The sequence below is a fragment of the Carassius auratus genome, chromosome 4 (assembly GCF_003368295.1).
Source record: "Carassius auratus strain Wakin chromosome 4, ASM336829v1, whole genome shotgun sequence".
Lineage (NCBI taxonomy): Eukaryota > Metazoa > Chordata > Actinopteri > Cypriniformes > Cyprinidae > Carassius > Carassius auratus.
In genome coordinates, this window is record NC_039246.1 from 796,931 (window position 1) to 816,828 (window position 19,898).

Consider the following 19,898-nt stretch of genomic DNA (forward strand, 5'->3'; position numbering starts at 1 on the left):
TTTTAGTGCTGGGCGAAAGTGAAAAAAAAAACTGATTTATGAATTGAAACAATTTTAAAATCAATATTCAAATGACAGAAATTTTTCAAAACAAGTTTTAATATAGTTATAAACTTATAACTGAAACAAGATGATAAAAAACACCTTAATGCTATTATTATTATTTATTACCTTATTATTTTTTTATATATATTATTTTTTATTATTTATTTTTTGTACTAGCCCATCAGCTGTGCACATTTTGTTTGTGAGGAAAATAAGAGTAGCTACATTTTTGTCAGTTATTTTATCTAAACAGATCGATTAATTTCTTCAAGATTTCAATATCAAATAGCCTACTGATAATGTAGTAGCACTGTAAGATTACATTTGTTTGAATGCATTATTGCTAAAGCGATTGCGTGAATGTGCTTTATCTGTTTAAATCATGCTTTAACCCGAAAATAATCAGTAAAAGAAACAGAAAAACTCATATAGCCTTTAACATCCCACTCGACTAGTGCAGTCATTATAACCTGATCAAGTCATAGCTAAATATGTTTAACATGAATTATTGCTGAATATGCAGTTATTTTACGGGCTGTTGGCATGAATTGTACTCTTGATGGAGGCTCCAGTCAGAATCACACCGCTCCGCTCATCCTTTGCTCGGCGGCGTGTCTCTTTCAGACTCGCGGGGGAGGGTTGAGCCACTCTGAACTACGGGAGCCTGAGTGGTGCGTCGGTGGATGTTAAAAAGAAAACCGATTTTCATTCAAACAAACCGATGTAAATTACAAATTCGAGTTGATAAAATCGATTTATCACCCAGCCCTACTTGCTTTCATATTATTTAATGAAAACAAAAATGCAGCTGCATTTAAATCCAGGTGTGTAAAATATGTGCAAGATTTGCACTGCACGTGTGATGGTAGATGTGCAGCTTTTATTCTTATTTATTTTATCTTCATTACGAATCTTGCTTGGTTTCATTTTTTTCCATTTTGGTTTCATTCATTTCATTTTGGAAAATTTCATGTAAAAATAATTTTCGTTGTAATGCAAAATGTGAATTATAACAAGTATATTGTGCAAAATTCGCATTAATGACAGGGCGCATTAATATTCAACATTCAACAATCTGTGAATGTTGCATTTCTCTGTCGGAGAGAGACAGCAGTGTGAATTTCATCTTGCAGTAGACAAGAAAACATTTGTTTATTAATAAATAATTAAAATGTCTCATTTTTCACAATTATTAGGCTACTTCTGCATGTACTTTGTGGCAAACTTGATGCATAGGCTGGAGCGCGGAATATATTAAGATTTGATTATGTAAATTTAATATAAACCTCTGATTAGTTGAATATAACAAATGGACGAAATCACAAAAATCTTATGTGGGGACAGACCATTATTTTTGTCTTAACCAAAACAACAGTCCTATATAAACCGGTTCAGCAACTTTGAAAGCCTGTCCATATGAAAGAGCAATTCACACCTTTATCTCGACCCCCACAAACCACACATAACTAACCCCAAAAACCCAACCCCCTCCAGCTGAACAGAATTTGGTCTGTGTTTTGGCTCTGAGGAACGGTGTGTTACTGGGCTGAAACATGCCTGCACTGAGCAGCACTACTCTTTGTATTCATTGTATTCTCGCAGCCCATATTATTATTTTCACAATACCATAATGATAATAACAAATCATCAATTAATAATTAATCATTATTTTACGAAAATCATTGTTATTTGTGTTCGTGGATGTTTGCGGAAGGCTTTAAGACCAAGCAGAGTCCTCTGTTCCCACCTCACAGCGCGGGTCTCCTAGGCTTCACTGTCTGTGGTTTGACTTTACTGAATCAGATTGAGGCGAATATAACTTATTGATCACGAGTCCAACATTTAGCAAGCAGGAAAACATTCATTCTACCTGAAGGAAGACCATTTTATTGAGCTAATGCTGTTAAAGAGAGAGAGAATGAGAGAGAGATAGAGAGAGAGAACCAGTCTAGGGCTATTCGGAGCTCATTATATGGACCCAGCCGGCACATGACCGACCTTCAACGTTGAAATATGGTTGAAATAAGGTCAGTTGTGGTTTCAACGTTGAAACAACGTTGATTCAACGTTTAAAGATGAACTGTTGAAAACTTCCAGCACATGACCAATTTTCAACGTTGAAATATGGTTGAAATAAGGTCAGTTGTTTTAATGAAACAATGTTAAAAATGTTTAATGCTAAATGGTAGAAAAAGGTTAACAAGCTTTTAAATTATTTAAATTAAATTATTTAAATTAATTAATTTATTATTTTAATAGCATTTTAAAATATTTTAGTCATGATACCCATTCTAAAATCTAAAGGTATATGTTAAATAGTATCATCATTAACAACAATAAAACTATATACATTTTGCTGCTTTATCACACTGAAACAACTCCCATGGGTAGTTTTATTTTATTACTTCTATCATGATTGGTTAATCTGGCTGTCATTCAGGAAACTGGACAATGAATTGGTTCACACCTTTCTACATGTAAGAATATGACCGTTATTGTCGTCTTTCTGTGAGGCGGCTAACTGTGAGCTGCTGCTAGTTAAAACTGACTGCTTGGTCGGTCCCGAATTATTTCATATTTGCCTGTACACTTTTTATTTATTTTGAGCGAATTTTAGTCGTGACATGTCAATGGAGAACAAAAACTGTGAACGCAAGAAGGGTCAGGTGTTCTGTGAGGTCCTGAAAACATCCTGGCAAAATGAGGTAAGAAAATCGCTAACGTCTTTATTATCTTTTGAAAATAGTAAAGTATTACCAGAGTTTACAAATGGGTAGTTTAAAGGCCATGTAACCTGCAGATAAATAAATACCCGTGTGTCTATTTTTGCATTGCTTTATCACAGATGATCAAGTTAGATGCTCACCTAATGTGTTGCTGGTAAGTTATGTGGTAATGTCAGTCTTTTAGAGATTTTCACATATTTTTCTGATATGAATCCCATGCATTAGGTGTGTTATATATGTTTGTATTCTTATAATAGTTTCAAAGTGTTTTCTGAAACATATAAGTGCAAATGTCGGTATTTAAATAATATAATTTTAATGAATTAATGAAAATGAATAAATAAAAAAAAGGATTGTTTAAAGCCATGGTTCTCAAAGTGTCAGGCCCCCTCTAGTTGTTATGCAGGTGAATGGCCTACTACGCTGCTGAAATGTAATGTCGGTCATTATGGTGCAACTTAATATTTAATAACAAATATTTTCTGAAGTAGTACTTGGTATAAAAAGTTTGAGAACCAGTGGTTTAAAGAAATGGTATAATATGAAATCCTGCTTTTTAAGAACTTTTCAGTAAACCATTTCTTCTTTCCCCTTGTAGAGTCATCGAGGATCCAGTTTATTCTTGAAACATTGGTAAGAAATTGTTCATCTGCTACATTGCACTGTCACTTCTGCTAGAGATGCTTTGACCTTTTGTGATAGGTTTTGATTGTACTTAGTTTATAAAAAATTTACTGAATTAGATTTTATTTGTTTTACTACACTGTATTGCTAGTGTTCTGATTAAAACAGTGTAACTGGGGGCTCTGAAAACACTGCTTGTGAATAATTTGTTAATATTGTACATTTTCATCTGAATACATTAAATAAGTGTTTAATGAATAGTGTTGTCCACTTTGTTTCCAACCTCACTGTTACTGAACTGTAAAGTGAAAATATTGTGTGATTTATTTTGCATTCAGTTTTCAGTTAAATATATTTCACAATATCAAAGTTATTGTCAAACATTGTGAACATACCTAAACTCACTGGTAAATCTTATGTTCCCTCCAGAAGTTTGCGCTCTGTAAGTGAACGACGCCTTGTGGTGCCATCCCAAAGAGGTTCAAAATCACTCTCACGGACCTTTTCCTGGACTGTGCCCAGCTGGTGGAATGACCTCCCAATCTCAATTCGTACAGCTTTGAGTCTTTACTCATTTTCAAGAAACATCTTAAGACTCATCTTTTTCACCAGAACTTAACCAACTAATGCTAGCACTTTTCCTTGTTTTCTTGTCTTTCATATTGAAAAAAATAAATAAAAAAATAAAAATAACCTGGCGATGCGTTCTGTACTAGACTAACTGAGACTTGTCATGGCACTTGTATACTGTTGTTGTTCTCTTGCTGACCTGACTGCTTCTATTGTTCTCATTTGTAAGTCAATTGGATCAAATCGTCTGTTAAAGGATTAAATGTAAATGTTTATACAGGACGGTACAGAAAGTGCACAAGTGGGAGAGAGTGGAGGGGACGGCGTCAGAAAGGACCTAGCGCTGGGACACTTTCAAGGATCACCCGAAGCACAACCACACCGTATACACGAGGCTGCTGGTTCTAACATTTTAGAGTGCCCTGCGGTAGAAATCTCATTCTGCATTCCCCACGGTAAAGAAGACACAGTCCGGGGGGGTTCCCTGCTCGTACTGTGCAACACATTTTCACTGCACAAATGTACACATCTCTTGTAATGAGACAAATTACTAAAACATGTTTTTGACAGAAACTAGTTTTCCACCAAAATAAAAGATCCACTGGTTTCAGTCATAAAGGTACAAGGGTTTGTCTTGTAAGTGCTGCAAAAAATATGCATTTTTGTGCCAAATTATTTTACAAAAACCTTTAAATATTATTGTATTTGGATTGTTCTACTACATGTTTGCAAAATCTATTTCAATTTGCAAAATCAAAAGGTTATTCAACGTTGATTCAACGTTGAAATGCCGGCTGGGGAAGTACAAGTCCAAACACCAGAAATGTTATGGATTTTATGAATAATCCCTTACGAAAATTAACCATGGTTTTACTACAAATAAAACCAAAATACCATGGTTACTGTAGTTAAACCATGGTAACCACAAATTAACCATGGTTTTGCTATATCAACCATAGTTTAACCATGGTATTTGTAGTAAATCTGTGGTTTTACAAATGGCAGTCAATACGCCAAAAAACCATGGGTTACTACAGTTTTACTATAATAAAACCATGGTTATTTTTCGTAAGGGATGAAATGTTATAAAAAGTATTAATTTAATTTATTCACATGCAGTATGGTTGTTGGTATTTAGCAGTTAAAACCTATTTTTAAACTTGAATTTAAATAAATTAAACTAACTTTAAAATATCAAGGAGTTTATAAGTAAAGAAGGGTAAAATGTCACAGTGCATGTTAAATAGCCTAAATGAACTTGTGTTAATAATATAATTCGATTTTTTTTACATGAAAAACTCCTGTATAAAATGGGACAGCATCCTTTAGGCCTATATCAAACATTTTAAATCGTCTACAGCTGAGCAACGCGAGAGGGGGATCTGCGTCGGATCTGCGTCAGAGCGCGTGAAGTGAATGCGATGAACGAAGTCATTTTCAGATGGAATCAAAACAAAACAAAACAAAACAAAAAATAGCCTATAGATTAGGCCCATGCAGGCTCTGCTCTGAAGAATTACTTATAATTACTGTTAACCCAGAGTAACACATTTTAACGGATTAATCCTTTTTCATTTGCTGCATGTTTTATTTATTTATTTTTAAACACGCTAAAAAATAAATTAAGTTCGTGAGAGAAAAAAAATATATTAATCGTGCATAGGTTTCATTTTAATGTAGGCCTATTAATCACCTATTTTCGTTTGCTGTATGGTTTTTTTTTTTTTTTGGATATTATATAATTCATGTATAAATTGCATTTTATTACATATAGAAATAATAATGGCGGGCCTAATAATGTTATCATGTACAAACAGGATATATTTAATTCCCTTCACTTTACAACAAATCCTTTTTAACAAATATAATTTTAACAAATATATCAGAACAAAACACGCTCATTATTTTGAAGTACAAATCCAAACACCAGAAACACTTTATGAATAATGAAATATTATGAAAAGTATGCATTTTATTTATTCACATGCAGTATGGTTGTTGGTATTTAGTAGTTAAAACCTATTTTTAAACTTGAATTTAAATACTATTAATCTAACTTTAAATTCTAAAAGAGTTTATAAGTAAAAAAGGATAAAATGTCACAGGGCATGTTAAATAGTCTAAATGAACTTGTGTTAATAATATAATTAGAAGCAACCTTTATATCAAACATTTTTAAATCGTCCACAGGTGAGCATCGCGGGAGGCTGATCAAGTCATTTTCAGATGAAAAAAAAAAAAAACTGGATAGCCTATATTAGGCCCAGGCTCTGCTCTGAAGTATAGAATTTCATTCATTTGCTGCATGTCTTCTTTATTTGTATTTTTTTAAACACCCTAAAAAATAAATTAGAGTTTGTGAGAGGAAAAAATATATAAGTCGTCTATAGTTGCATTTTGGGTTTGCTGCATGTTTTTTTTCTGTTCTTTTTTGTGAGAGAAAAAAATATAAGTCAGGTATAAGTAGGGATGTGTACAGAAACCCGGTATTAAACTGGTCCTGGGGCTAAATTATGAAAGACCGAAACAGTAAGATCTGACGCTATCGGTTCTGCTTTCGGTACTGGAACAAGGTGAAAAAAATAATGTACTATGTATTTTTGCTTAGTATTGTTATCGTGCACATCTTATCTCACCAAACATTTCTAATGTGCGATTATATTAAGACGTTTGTCTTTGAGATCTGCGAGATCTCTCATGCGCGCAGCGGAGGCTGTCTGTCAGTCACACACACACACAAACACACACACACACACCACAATGAGCCCGGCGCACGCACACGCAATAACGTGAACTCCTGCTTAATAATAAAGAGTGATGATGGTGAAGAGATTTGCTTAATGTTATCTTGCACATTTTATCTCACCAAACATTTCTAATGTGCGATCATATTAAGACGTTCGTCTGTGAGATATACGATTTATAAAAATAATAAGACCTATATTTCCCTCTAGACTAGTCATGTTTTTGTGGTTCTTTTAATTTAAACGTGTCTGCTTCTATTTTAGCCAATTTATTTTCAATAAACTAAAACAAAAAGAATAACAAAAAAAGGAAAATGAAGAATACAGCTCGTTATCAGACTGTAAAAAAAAATAAGATGTAAAAGTCATGACAACACATTTTAAAATTGGCTACTTTAACTTATAGAAATAATTGAAGCAATTTAATGCGTTTTTATACTAGTTTAAATCAGAATTTTTAATACTATTAAACTGAATTTAAAATGTAATGGAATTTTAAGTTTAAATGGGTGAAAATGCCACAGTGAATATTAAATAATAGCCTATATAACAGAAGATCTTGATTACATGTTACCATGAAAATAACAAAATAATTCGATTTTTTTTTTTCATTAACAATTCATGTACAAAATGGGACAGCAACCTTTATATCAAACACTTTTACGTTGTCCACAATTGAGCAACAGAAGAAGGTATTGCAAAAGCGCACAAGTGAATGTGAAGAGAATTTTTAGGGGGTAGGAGGATTTTTTTATTCCTAAATTTTCATATGCAATGAAAAAAATGGGATAAACAAGTAAATAAAATAAATTGATATACAGTATATCCACTTAAATTACCTGTTGGGTTTACCTCTCTCATTCTGGACACATCCAAATGTTTCTATATTCGTGATGTTGCTATTTGCAGCTAAACTATTATTTATTAGGTAAAATAGGCTTTGTGGTTCACGTGTGTTTCAGTATCAACGGAAAAATATTATAAACAGCAAAAATATGCCAGAGTGGACCGCTGCTCATGCTGAACTGTGCTGTTTACAATGAATATGTGCACATGAGGCACCAGCGCATAAAACAGCTGAAATATACCATACTCAATTTTTGCTCACACAGTTAAGGCATTATTGGAGACAGTTTGAAAAATCAAGAACAATAGCAGTTAATAAGAATTTTTGCTGTTAGTGCGGTCTTAACGCTGGACCATTTTCATTTCGTTCCTCATAATGGATCTTGAAAGATTTTATTTATTTATTTTTGCTAAGAGCAAACCAGTATGAAAATATATATACATATTTTTAAATCCGTGTGTGTTGTATGTGTATGTGTTCCATATATATATATATATATATATATATATATATATATATATATATATATATATATACCTGATGACTTTTTTAAATTAACTATTACTTTAAATTTTCTAATGTTTTTAAGGATTTTAAAATGTTATAATATAATGCTATTGACGTGTCCTTTCATCTTAGTTTACAAACCGTCATTTTATTATTAGTCAGTTCAAAATTCGTCCCTTTGCGCCACCTGGCGGTAGTTAAGCGAACTATTTTAACACGCAACTTAATTCAGTTAATGCCGCAGCACCACCGCGGCGGTATGCGCGGCATTAGTGCCCAAAAAGGCTGTCAACCTACTGTAGGTTATGTTTTGTGTTAACACTGTCAAAAAACACAAGGCTTATGTATAGCCTCATTTGGTTATGTCTTAAATGAAAGTAAACAACTGAAATTAACATCCATGTCTATATATTAGATTCGTGTGTAACCGAATGAATGAGATTAATGGTGGTGATTGACATTTAGTGAGCACCTATCAGCGAGGAATTCCCCCTATTTAAGAGCTGGTTGGCTATAGCCTGGGATGCGTCACTTCTGTCTCCTCCCTTTCGGTTGTTGACGGTAGCTGTAGCCTGTCTTTTCCCCTCTCTTTCCTTCAGCTTGTTTGGGTGGATTTGACGACTGCTCACCTCTCAGGTATGTGTGAATTGTTTTGTGGAAAGCGGATTGTTTGGCTTTAGTCAGAGTTTAGGATTGACTGATGTTTTGCGTTATGTGCAGTATCCCCGTAATTCCAGCTAAACGAGTTCTATGAGTTTAGAATATCTGTGCCAGTGAAGGGATAAGCATCTTGTGTGAGCACATTTAAAAAATATATAAAAACAAAACGCTACCCTATTTTAATTTTGGGGTGAATTATTCCTTTAATGTGAATAAAACACCAAACATTAAAAGTCACTTAATACTCTAGACTGAAAAACATTGAAACTGTTGCTTTAATAGGATCAATGTATATTGTGTTTTATTTTTATGTTTTATGTTTTTGAATGCTTCTGCTAAATACTATTGTACTTGAAAAACACTGTTTATTTTTATTTGTGTATATGAGTATTTGTAATGTCTATCTTTGTTTTTTGTTTTTTTTAATAACAAAGATCTTCTCCCACTTTGGCCTAAACATCCGCCATACCAACCATCACAAAACTATGCTGCTGTTTACATTTTTTTAACTTTAAAGCCACAGGCCTGTAGTCATTTAGTCCTGTAATTTTGGATTTCTTTGGGATGGGGATGATGGTGGAGCATTTGAAGCATGAAGGGACTTCACACAGCTCCAGTGATCGGTTGAAAATCTGTGTGAAGATGGGGGCCAGCTGGTCAGCACAGGATTTCAGATAGGCTGGTGTAACACAATCTGGGCCTGATGCTTTTTTCCTTTTCTGTTTCCGGAAGACCTGGTGCACAGCATCCTCGCTTTTCTGTATTGCAGGTGTGGGGGAGAGGGGGGGTGCAGGAGGTGAGAATGGTGAGAGTGCTTGATTGGAGAGGTGTTCAGGGTGGGTTGCAGGAGTTGTGAATGGTGTGAATGGTTGTGTGGGGAGGCGTTCAGGGCAGGTGATGGGTGTTCTTTCAAACCTGCAGTAAAACTCGTTCAGATCGTCTGCCAGTCGTTGATTCTCCACAGTGCTGGGGGGTGGTGTCTTGTAGTTGGTGATCTCTTTCAGACGTTTCCAAACTGATGCGGAGTCGTTGGAAGTGAACTGAGTCCTTATTTTTTCAGAATAATTCCTCTTTGCCACTTTGATCTCCTTTTCCAATGTGTATTTAGCCTGTTTATACAAGACATTGTCCCCCTTCACGTAAGCATCTTCTTTGGCCTGACGGAGCTGTCTGAGTTTTGCAGTGAACCACGGTTTGTCATTATTGTAAATTAGTTGAGTCTTTGTAGGAATACACATATCCTCACAGAAACTGATATATGATGTTACGGTCTCTGTGAGTTCATCCAGATCGGTGGTAGCAGCTTCAAAAACACTCCAATCAGTGAGGTCAAAACAAGATTGTAAATCCTGCTCTGATTTACTAGTCCATCCTTTTACAGTCCTTGATACAGGTTTAGCTGATTTTAGTTTCTGCTTGTAGGACGGTATTAGATGAACCAGAAGGTGATCAGAACGTCCCAAAGATGCTCGTGGAACAGAGTGAAATGCATCCTTTTATTGTGGTGTAACAGTGATCCAATATATTACTGTCTCTTGTGGGACATGTGATGTGCTGTCTGTATTTTGGCAGTTCAGGGGAAAAATTTTTGTCCGGGTGTTGTTGTTCTGTCTCTATGATTTGATCAGAGAGTTTCTGTAAAGCTGAGCTCACATGTGCTTGCGGAGAGATATAAACACTCACCAGAATGAACGAGTGAAACTCCCGTGGCGAATAGAACAGCTTGCAGTTGACAAACAGCATTTCTAGATCAGGACAGCACATCTTCTTTAACAAAGCTACATCTGTACACCACCGTTCATTAATGTAAAAGCATGTCCCGCCGCCGTGTGATTTCCCCGTTGATTCTGCATCGCGGTCCGCTCTGAACAGCTGAAAGCCCGGCAGATGGAGCGCGCTGTCCGGTATGGCGTCATTTAGCCAGGTTTCCGTAAAACAAAGAGCAGCAGAGTGTGAGAAATCCTTATTTGTCTGAGAGAGCAGATGGAGTTTGTTCGTTTTGTTGGGTAGAGAGTGGAGATTTGCCAGATGGATGCTAGGAAACTGCGTTCGAAATCAACGCTTCCTGAGTTTGACGAGCGCTTCCGCTCGCTTTCCCCCTCTGCGCGTCCTGAAGCGCTTGATCAGCGCCGCCGCTCCTTCGATAACAACGTTCAGTAAAACATCTGAATAATTAAAATCTGCCGGATGTTCAGCAGTTCATCCCTGGTGAAACTGCAGGAATATAACTAAAGAAAGGACAAACTTACAAAAACAACTGCAGAGCACGTCACGGAGGCAGCCATCCTGTATCGGCGCCAGATGTAAGTAACACAGCAGTTGCTATGGGGAATGCGTGCTGTTGGTACGTAAATTCATGCTCTGTCTAATTTTGGCAATATTTGTGTGATTTGCAGGCAAACTGCCCCCTTGATTTATGATATTCTCAATGGCACTCTGCTGAACTTCAAAACCCAACCTTTGGTTTGTTTGGACAACAAAATGTTTAAAAAGTACATTTTTCTAAGGCTGGACTGCCTCAGCTGTTTAACACTGTTTGTTAAGATCACAATAATTGAGACACCAATTTGAAAGATGCTTGACACATGTTGCATTTTCACATCCATGTTATAAGTGACCCAAAGTCACAGCACTTGCATGAGATGGAGTTCATGGGGAGTAGCATTTACTGTCGACCGTGATGCTCCAAAACATTGTAAACGCTGGATCATGAGACCCTTGCATGTAAATGAACATAGTGCAGTACTGTATTTTACAAAAATTACATCACAAACTTAATTTAGTTTATTTTATCAAACACCTTTTACCTTAGTATCTGCAGCTGACAGTTTGGATTCTTCAGTCCATCAGAAAGCAGCTTCACTATTGAATCCTGCAGGTCATTGTTACTCAGGTCCAGCTCTCTAAGGAAAGAGTTTGATGATTGTAGAGCTGAAGACAAACTCTCGCAGGACTGAGCAGTGAGATTACAGAACTGTAACCTGTGTGGAGAACAAAAAAAAACCCCTGCAATATTATTGTTTATCTGGTAGGGTTTATAATCTGGAGCACAGATGACTTCATTTTACTTTGTCAGAACAGCAGCTATTCTAATTATGGCTCTATTTTCTCTATTAAATATTGTAGAAACTTAATTTTCTACAAAGTTGCTTTGCAATGATTTTTAGCGTAAAAAGTGCTATACAAATAAACTTGAATTTAATTACATAAGATGATAAAGGTGAACAAACTAATGACTAACTATGGAAACAAATAGATCATATTCAGGAATCAAGGAAACAAAAGGACATAGAAAATAAACACAGTAAACTAGAACTTGTATAGGATGAAAATAACTTCAAAATAAGAGTCCCAGAACAGAAACAGAACATCAAGCTGATGTAAGGATCCACTCAGATTGGCGCAACGATGGAATCCAATGGGTGGGCGAAAGTATAATGTGTGTAGGTATTTTAATTTTGCTTCTGAAGTGTTCACTTAATTTGTCAGGATTAAGGTTATATTTTAGTTTAGCTTTATGTTTAATCTGACTCCAATTTCATGTGATCATTAAATTAAGGTCGTAATCTAATTACAAACGTATCACAAATATCAATTATATACTAATTTAGATGATTTTTCTAGACATCTCATACTTAAATTTTTTCATTCATTAAGGACTCAGTGTTGCATAGATAGCCAATAGTGAACTCACGGACAAAAATTGCTAGATCTTAGTCAGAGGATGCAGGGTGATTATAATACCTTTAGTGTGTGTAAGCTTCATGCTCACACACACACACACACACACACACACACACACATATATATATATATATATATACAGTCATGCCCAAAAGTAAGGGCACACTTGGTAAATATGATCAAAGAAGGCTGTGAAAGTTAATCTGCATTTTTAATCCTTTTGATAATTTATTAAGAAATTATTCACAAAAATGTATCCTTTCATTTGAAAATAAAAATTAAAAGGGGGGGAGGGGTATCATTATGAAATAAATGTAGAAAGCAATATAATATGCTGTTATACTCCATATAACTCCATATACAAGCCAGAAACAAGCCCTTTTTTGCACAGGCCTATCTAAAGGGTAAATGGTCCCACCTAGTGATCAACTGTAAAAATAACAAATGTTACCTCTTCCCAACAGGGAAAACCACCAACAATCAAGAATCTCACACACACACAAACACTATAATTTGCTGTTATACTCCATATAACTCCATACAAGCCAGAAACTAAGACTTTTTTTTGCACAGGCCTATCTAAAGGGTTAATAGTCCCACCTAGTGATCAACTGTAAAAAATAACAAATTTTACCTCTTCCCAATAGGGAAAACCACAAACAATCAAGAATGCATGATTATATGGTGTTTTGGCTTTGCAATCAAAAAATGTCATTATAATGGAAATCAATGGGGCAAAAACAGCCACCAACAATAAATGAGGGAGAAAAAATTTAAATCTAATGCTGCACAAAAACTAAAAATGCATCAAAGCAAATGTTGCTACTAATCTTTGACATGCACAAGACTGTGATAAAAGGTAAAAAATAAAAATCCAGCCACAATTACTTTTATATTGAAAATAAGTCATTTTGTGTATTTTTCCCCCCAAATCAGTGACATCATCTATGAACTTGGCAATTAAAGAGTTAGAATCTTGGTTTTTTTAAAAAACATTTCATAGTTTTGATCAAGACTGAAGTTGATTAACAGATTTATGCTAAAAAAAGAAAGGAAAAAAAAAGAATCTGATACATTTTTACAGCAGTTTAAAATACATTAAAAAATATGTTTTTAATATTTTTATTTTTGTTTTTATGTTTGAGCTTATATATCTCTATTATCATAACAGTCTGAGTGATTCTGATTCCTGAACATCAAACTTTAAAGTGTCAACTTTGTGAACAAAGGTTGATTATGTATCTAGTCAGAAAGAATCATGAGCAGAAACCTTTTTATTTTGGGTATGTCATTTCAGTCTCCATGCTTAAAAAGGGGGGTTACTAGTAAGGGGTTAATGATTTAGCTCCTGCGTACCTAACTAGCCTTCTACCACGTTACAATCCATCATGCTCCCTAAGGTCACAAACGCTGGACTTTTGGTCGTTCCTAGGATAGCAAAGTCCACTGAAGGATGTAGAGCTTTTTCGCATTTGGCTTACAAACTCTGGAATAGCCTTCCTGATAATGTTCGGGGTTCAGACACACTCTCTCTGTTTAAATCTAGATTAAAAAACACATCTATTTTGGCAAGCATTCGAATAATGCATCTCATAGAATGTGCAGTTGTATCTGATCAAATGTGCATGCTTGTTTTTTTAGCTTGGGTTAGACTAATTAATTTTACTTTGTTGGAACAGCAGCAACACTAATGATGCCTCTATTTGTTTCTCTGTAACTAGGATTTAAACAAGCTCCAGTCTGGATACAGAACACCTGAGAAGAGATGATGCCAACCCCTCAGAGGTCCTCAGGTCCTCATGCTAACCATGAAACAACATACAGAACTAACAAATATTGCTACTTATCATGCAATCACATTATAATTGCTGTTAATAGTATTTATCATCAGGTTGACTATGTCTTGTATACATTTTTCAGGAAATTCCTGTCATTTGCACATAAACTAATCACCACTAATAAGCTACTAATACATATTATACAAACTTAATTTTCTGTAAAGTTGCTTTGCATTGATTTGTATCGTAAAAAGTGATATACAAATAAACTAGAATTAAATTGAACTGAATTGAATTTTAGTAGCTTCAGGGGCAGTTAGAGAGCCGCACTTGTAACCTAAAGGTCGAGGGTTTGGTTAGGTCTAAAAGTCTAAGTGCAGACAGGGATTGTAGATGGGGGTAGTGAAAGGATATATTCCTCCCTCAATCCCACGACTAGTAACTGCTTCCCGGGCGCCGCAGCAAAAATGGCTTCCCACTGCTTTAGGTGTGTGTTCACAGTGTGTGATTGTGTGTTTGTTCATTACTTTCTGCTGTGTGTGTACACTTGGATGGGCTAATTGCAGAGCACAGATTCCAAGTATGGGACACCATACTTATCCTTTCCTTTCCTTCATTGTTAAACTCAGTGGGAGTTTTAAATGGAATGACTGATGGTTGTTCAGGTCTAAGAAATTACATATATTGCTCCATATTCCATATTCTCACTCTCTTACAATCCGTATTTTTGTGTATAACTTTTCTCTTCCAGTGTAAAATGTGAAATGATCTCCCCATGAAATCTAAGTCCAGGAACTCCTATAAAACAGATGCCATGCAACAAAACAATCAATCAAAATAATCTAGAGAAGAGATCTCCAAAGAGAGCATACAACACCACCCCCTCTTGCTCATTTACAACCCCCTCTGCCCTCTCATCCTCTACCTCAAACTCTTTTCCCTCAAAAGTTTTCACTTAAAGTTCAGTAAGAATATGTTTATACCACATAATGTGTCTTGTGTATCTGTTGTTTTTCTCATTTGTGTTTAGTATCATTCTATCATTCTAATATGGTTTCAATTTCACAGCAGTTATTTTGAGAAAGAATGAAAACTTCTTTAAATTTGTTTTTTGCTGCTGAGGGGTCTGTCTCCATCAGGGTCTGTGAGAATGTTTTCCTATCTCCAGCCTGGGGAGACCCTGGGTCACGAGATCCCAAGAAACCAAAAGGACTTTCATGTTTTTACAACTGATTTGAAGATTTGTTTGTTCTGTTCTGAATATTAAAGCAAAGTGACAAAATACTACTTTGGGTTTCCGTAGCCAGAAAGCTCCACAGTGCATGTGAATGTCAATCTCTGCACTAGATTTCTCATGCCTGCCTGTTTCTCTGTTGTCAGGTATGCATCTCTTAGATTCAATTTTATGTATAAAATGAATGTTATGTTTTTATCTGAATTGAAACTAAATTAAATTATGCATTGGCTTCTACTAGTTTAATTATGTAATTGGCATGAAACATTTTTACCTGACAAAGAAAATGTTATATTTGATTTACATTTACATTGAGTTATTTAGCAGACACTTTTATCCAAAGTGACTTACAAAGTACAAGCTATCAGACCAAGGAGAGAGCAACAATATACAAGTGCTGTGACAAGTCTCCGTTTGTCTAGCACAGTGCACATAGCAAGGTGCTTAAAATAAATTTACTAAAACAAGTACAGTAGAGTATAATATAATAGGAAAGTGCTTGTATTTCTTGGTAAGGTGATGGCAAAAAAGACGTCTTTAGGCATTTTCAAAAAACATCTAAAGACTCAGAATAAGACAAGCAGGTTGTTCCACCAGCTGGGAATAGTTCAGGAAAAAGTCAGTGAGAGATTTTGTGCCTCTTTGGGATGGCACCACAAGGTGTCGCTCACTTACAGAATGCACGTTTCTGGAGGGCATATAGGTCTGAACTAATGAGTTTATGCATATTGGTTCAGTGCCAGTGGTTGTCCTGTAGGCAAGCATAAGTACCTCGAATTTATTGCGAGTGGCTATTGGCAGCCAGTGAATGCTAATGAAGAGAGACGTTATGTGAACTTTCTTCAGCTAGTTGAAGACCACTCTCACTGCTGCATTCTGGATCAATTGCAGAGGCTTGAAAGTACAAACGGGAGGGTCTACCAGGAGAGCATTGCAATAGTCCAGTCTGGAGTGAGCAAGAGCTTGGATAAGATGTTGTGCTGTCTGCTCTTACGGGAAGTGTGTAACCTTCCCAACGTTGTATAGGGCAAATCTGCAGAACTGGCCCATTGTTGCAATATGATCTGTGAAGCTTAACTGATCATCAATCATAACTCCAAGCTTTTGGTCTGTACTCGAAGGAGTTATGGTTGATTAACCTAGTTGTATAGAGAGATTATGATGAAGTGCTGGTTTTGCTGAGACAATGAGTAGTTCTGTTTTAGCAAGTTGAAGGTGATGATCCTTCATCCAGCCAGAAATTTCTTCGGACATGAGGTTGAACAGGAGGATCTGGTGGTTAACGGTGTCAAAAGCAGCAGACAGATCCAGCAAGATGAGTAATGAGGATTTGAATGCTTTTCTTGCCAGTCTCAGGGCTTCAGTAACCAAGACTAGGGCAGTCTCAGTTGAGTGGCCACTTTTGAACCCAGATTGGTTGTTGTCCAGGGGATTGCTCTGTGCAAAAAACAGCAAGTTGGTTGAACACAACTCGCTCAAGTGTCTTAGCAATGAATGGAAAAAGGGATCTGTAGTTTTCTAAAAGTTCTGTATTTTAGAGAGGGTTTCTTAAGCAGGGGAGTTACCCAAACCGGTTTGAATGCTGTGGGAAATATACCAGAGTGAAGAGAGGTGTTGATAATGTGAGTGAGCACAGGTATAACTGAAGAAGAAATTGCCTGAAGGTTGTGAGTGGGGATAGGATCAAGCGGACAAGTAGTAGGATGATTGGAAAGAAAAGTTTAGAAATGTCTGCCTCCGAGAGTGGAGAGAAGGAAGAGAGAGAATTAATATTTGTTATAAGTTTTTGTCAGTTTGTGGTGTGGAGAATTGGTCTCTGATAGTTCATTTATTCTGATCTCTTCTGAAATCTTTATTTCTAGTAGATTAAAGTGTTAGTCTGGCATTTCAGCAAATCTCTATTCAGGATAGATCTACTTAAGTAGTAATAGGTAGAACAGGGGGATCTCCATTAGGGATCTTCTGACTGTACAGCTTGCAAGCAAAGGTATTTAATCACCCTGTATCCCCTGAGTAAGACCAGAACGGGTGAGTTTGTGCCTTGTGCTCACCGTTGGCCAAGTTAATTACTAAGTGATGCCAGGTCATTAATGAACGAATAATTAAAAATATGGAATTTTCAGAATAATCAAATATATAAATTAGTAGACAATCAATGTTTGTGAGCTAGACTAAAATTGAAACTAAATCCTGATAAATTAAGGGAACCTTGCACAAGCGCATGTAAAAGACCTACACGCATATACCTTCACCCACCATTAGGATTAATTAGATTTTGGGGGAAATGTGGTTGTAAAGAAGTTTGACGTGTTTGCATGTAAATGAACATAATACTGCACTGTATGTTCAGAAAATTAAATCACAAGCTTTACAATTTGATACTCACACCAAGTTTTATTTTCTTCTTTTATAAAAAAGCATTTACCTCAGTATCTGCAGCTGACAGTTTGGATTCTTCAGTCCATCAGAAAGCTGCTTCACTACAGAATCCTGCATGTCATTGTTACTCAGGTCCAGCTCTCTCAAGACAGAGATTGAGGATTGTAGAGCTGAAGACAAACTCTTACAGGACTGAGCAGTGAGATTACAGAACTGCAGCCTGTGTGGAGAACAAAACAAACAGCAAAACAAATCTGTTAGGGTTTATAATCTGGAGCACAGATGACTTTCAAAAACCTTTGACTGTAGTGATACACTTGAAGTAAATTCAGTAATCAGTGAATACATCTTATGGTTTTATCCTAAACCTCCTGAGACCCTGCATCCTCATATGAGGACATTATATTTTAGCTAATTTATCTGAGACTATATGTACCACAGTTTAAAGTGTGGATATCCTGTAACTTTTCAGAGATACTAAATGGACACTCCCACTCCTTTTTCTTCAAAATGTCTGAAATGAATTTAGTCACTCTTATGAAAAATTATATTTTGTAAAAAAAATTATTTGACATTTTTTTAACTGTCAAAAATCAACATCTCAGAAAAATGTTATGGGGTTTTCAAGTTAAAATATGAATTTCTGTTATGAAACAGGACGTTGATTTTATACATGTCCTCATATGAAGACACCGGGACTAAAAGTATGTTTATTAAACATTTTGGGAGACACAACAAATGATCATTTGGGTGTGCGAATCTAGCTTAAAATCATCTAGTGTGCGACAAGCTTAAGACCTTTGTTTATCTACAGAACACAAATTAAGATATTCATGAAATTAATTGTAGGGGCCCTCTTAAAGCTGATCCCAGGGGGTTCCATGATTATTTCCTGTAGGGTCACATTCAATAATGTTCCAGTTTTTTTTTATAATGTATTTAACCCTTGTGGGTTGTTGGGGACGTTTTCGTCCACTAGGGGGTAAAGTTGAGTCTTATTTTGGCCACAACTTTCTGTGTGTTTGAGCTAATGGAATGATTTTTGGTTACAGATCTTATTTTGACCCATATTTTGGGACAGTACACTCTTGGCAAATTCACTACCCTTTCGAGTTGTTCATGGATGAAAACATCCACTAAATTAAACTGCTGTAAAAATGTATCAGATAAATATTTTTTTCCTTTTTTTTTTTGCATAACTCTATTAATGAACCTCAGTCCTGATCAAAACTACCAAATGTTTAAAAAAATTCCAAGATTTTAACTTTTTAATTACCAAGTTCATAAATGATGTCACTGATTTGGGAAAAAAAAACTACAAAATTACATATTTTCAATATAAAAAGTGATTGTAGACTGGATATTTTTTTTACCTTTTATCACAGTCTTGTGCATGTCAAAGATTACTAACAAAATTGGCTTTGATGCATTGTTAGTTTTTGTGCAGCATTAGATTTACATTTTTTCTCCCTCATTTGTTGTTGGTGGCTGTTTTTGCCCCATTGACTTCCATTATAACAACATTTTTTGATTGCAAAGCCATGACACCATAGAATCATGCATTCTTGATTGTTTGTGGTTTTCCACAAACAACAGGTAAAAAATTTTTTTTTTTTACAGTTGATCACTAGGTGGGAGCATTAACCCTTTAGATAGGCCTGTGCAAAAAAAAAAAAAAGCTTAATTTCTGGCTTGTATATGGAGTTATAAGGAGTATAACAGCAAATTATAGTGTTTGTGTGTGTGTGAGATTCTTGATTGTTGGTGGTTTTCCCTGTTGGGAAGAGGTAACATTTGTTATTTTTTACAGTTGATCACTAGGTGGGACCATTTACCCTTTAGATAGGCCTGTGCAAAAAAAGGCTTAGTTTTTGGCTTGTAGTCAGCAGTTTTTATGGTCTCAAAAATTTTATTCCTCTATATGCGTGTGTGTGTGTGTGTGTGTGTGTGTACGCGTGTTGTGAGCAATATCATTTAGCATTGTGGATGTTTTTTGCATTGGTGGAAGTGTGCCACTTTATTTGTGCCATTTCTGTCTATGTGTTCTGCGTTGTTTCTGATTTTGATGATGAATTTAGTCTTATTTTGTGTCACAAATGT

General features: G+C 35.6%; 1 protein-coding gene across 1 annotated transcript in view; it reads right to left on the bottom strand.

Moving 5' to 3' along the window:
* Positions 1 to 19,898, bottom strand: part of LOC113065758 (NACHT, LRR and PYD domains-containing protein 3-like) — a 151,625-nt gene that overhangs the window by 19,031 nt on the left and 112,696 nt on the right. Inside the window, exons 12-13 of the mRNA XM_026237265.1 lie at positions 17,845 to 18,018; positions 11,531 to 11,704 (exon numbers count right to left, since the gene is read on the bottom strand). Coding sequence (XP_026093050.1) covers positions 11,531 to 11,704; positions 17,845 to 18,018 — 348 coding nt within the window. The remainder of the gene's footprint in view (positions 1 to 11,530; positions 11,705 to 17,844; positions 18,019 to 19,898) is intronic.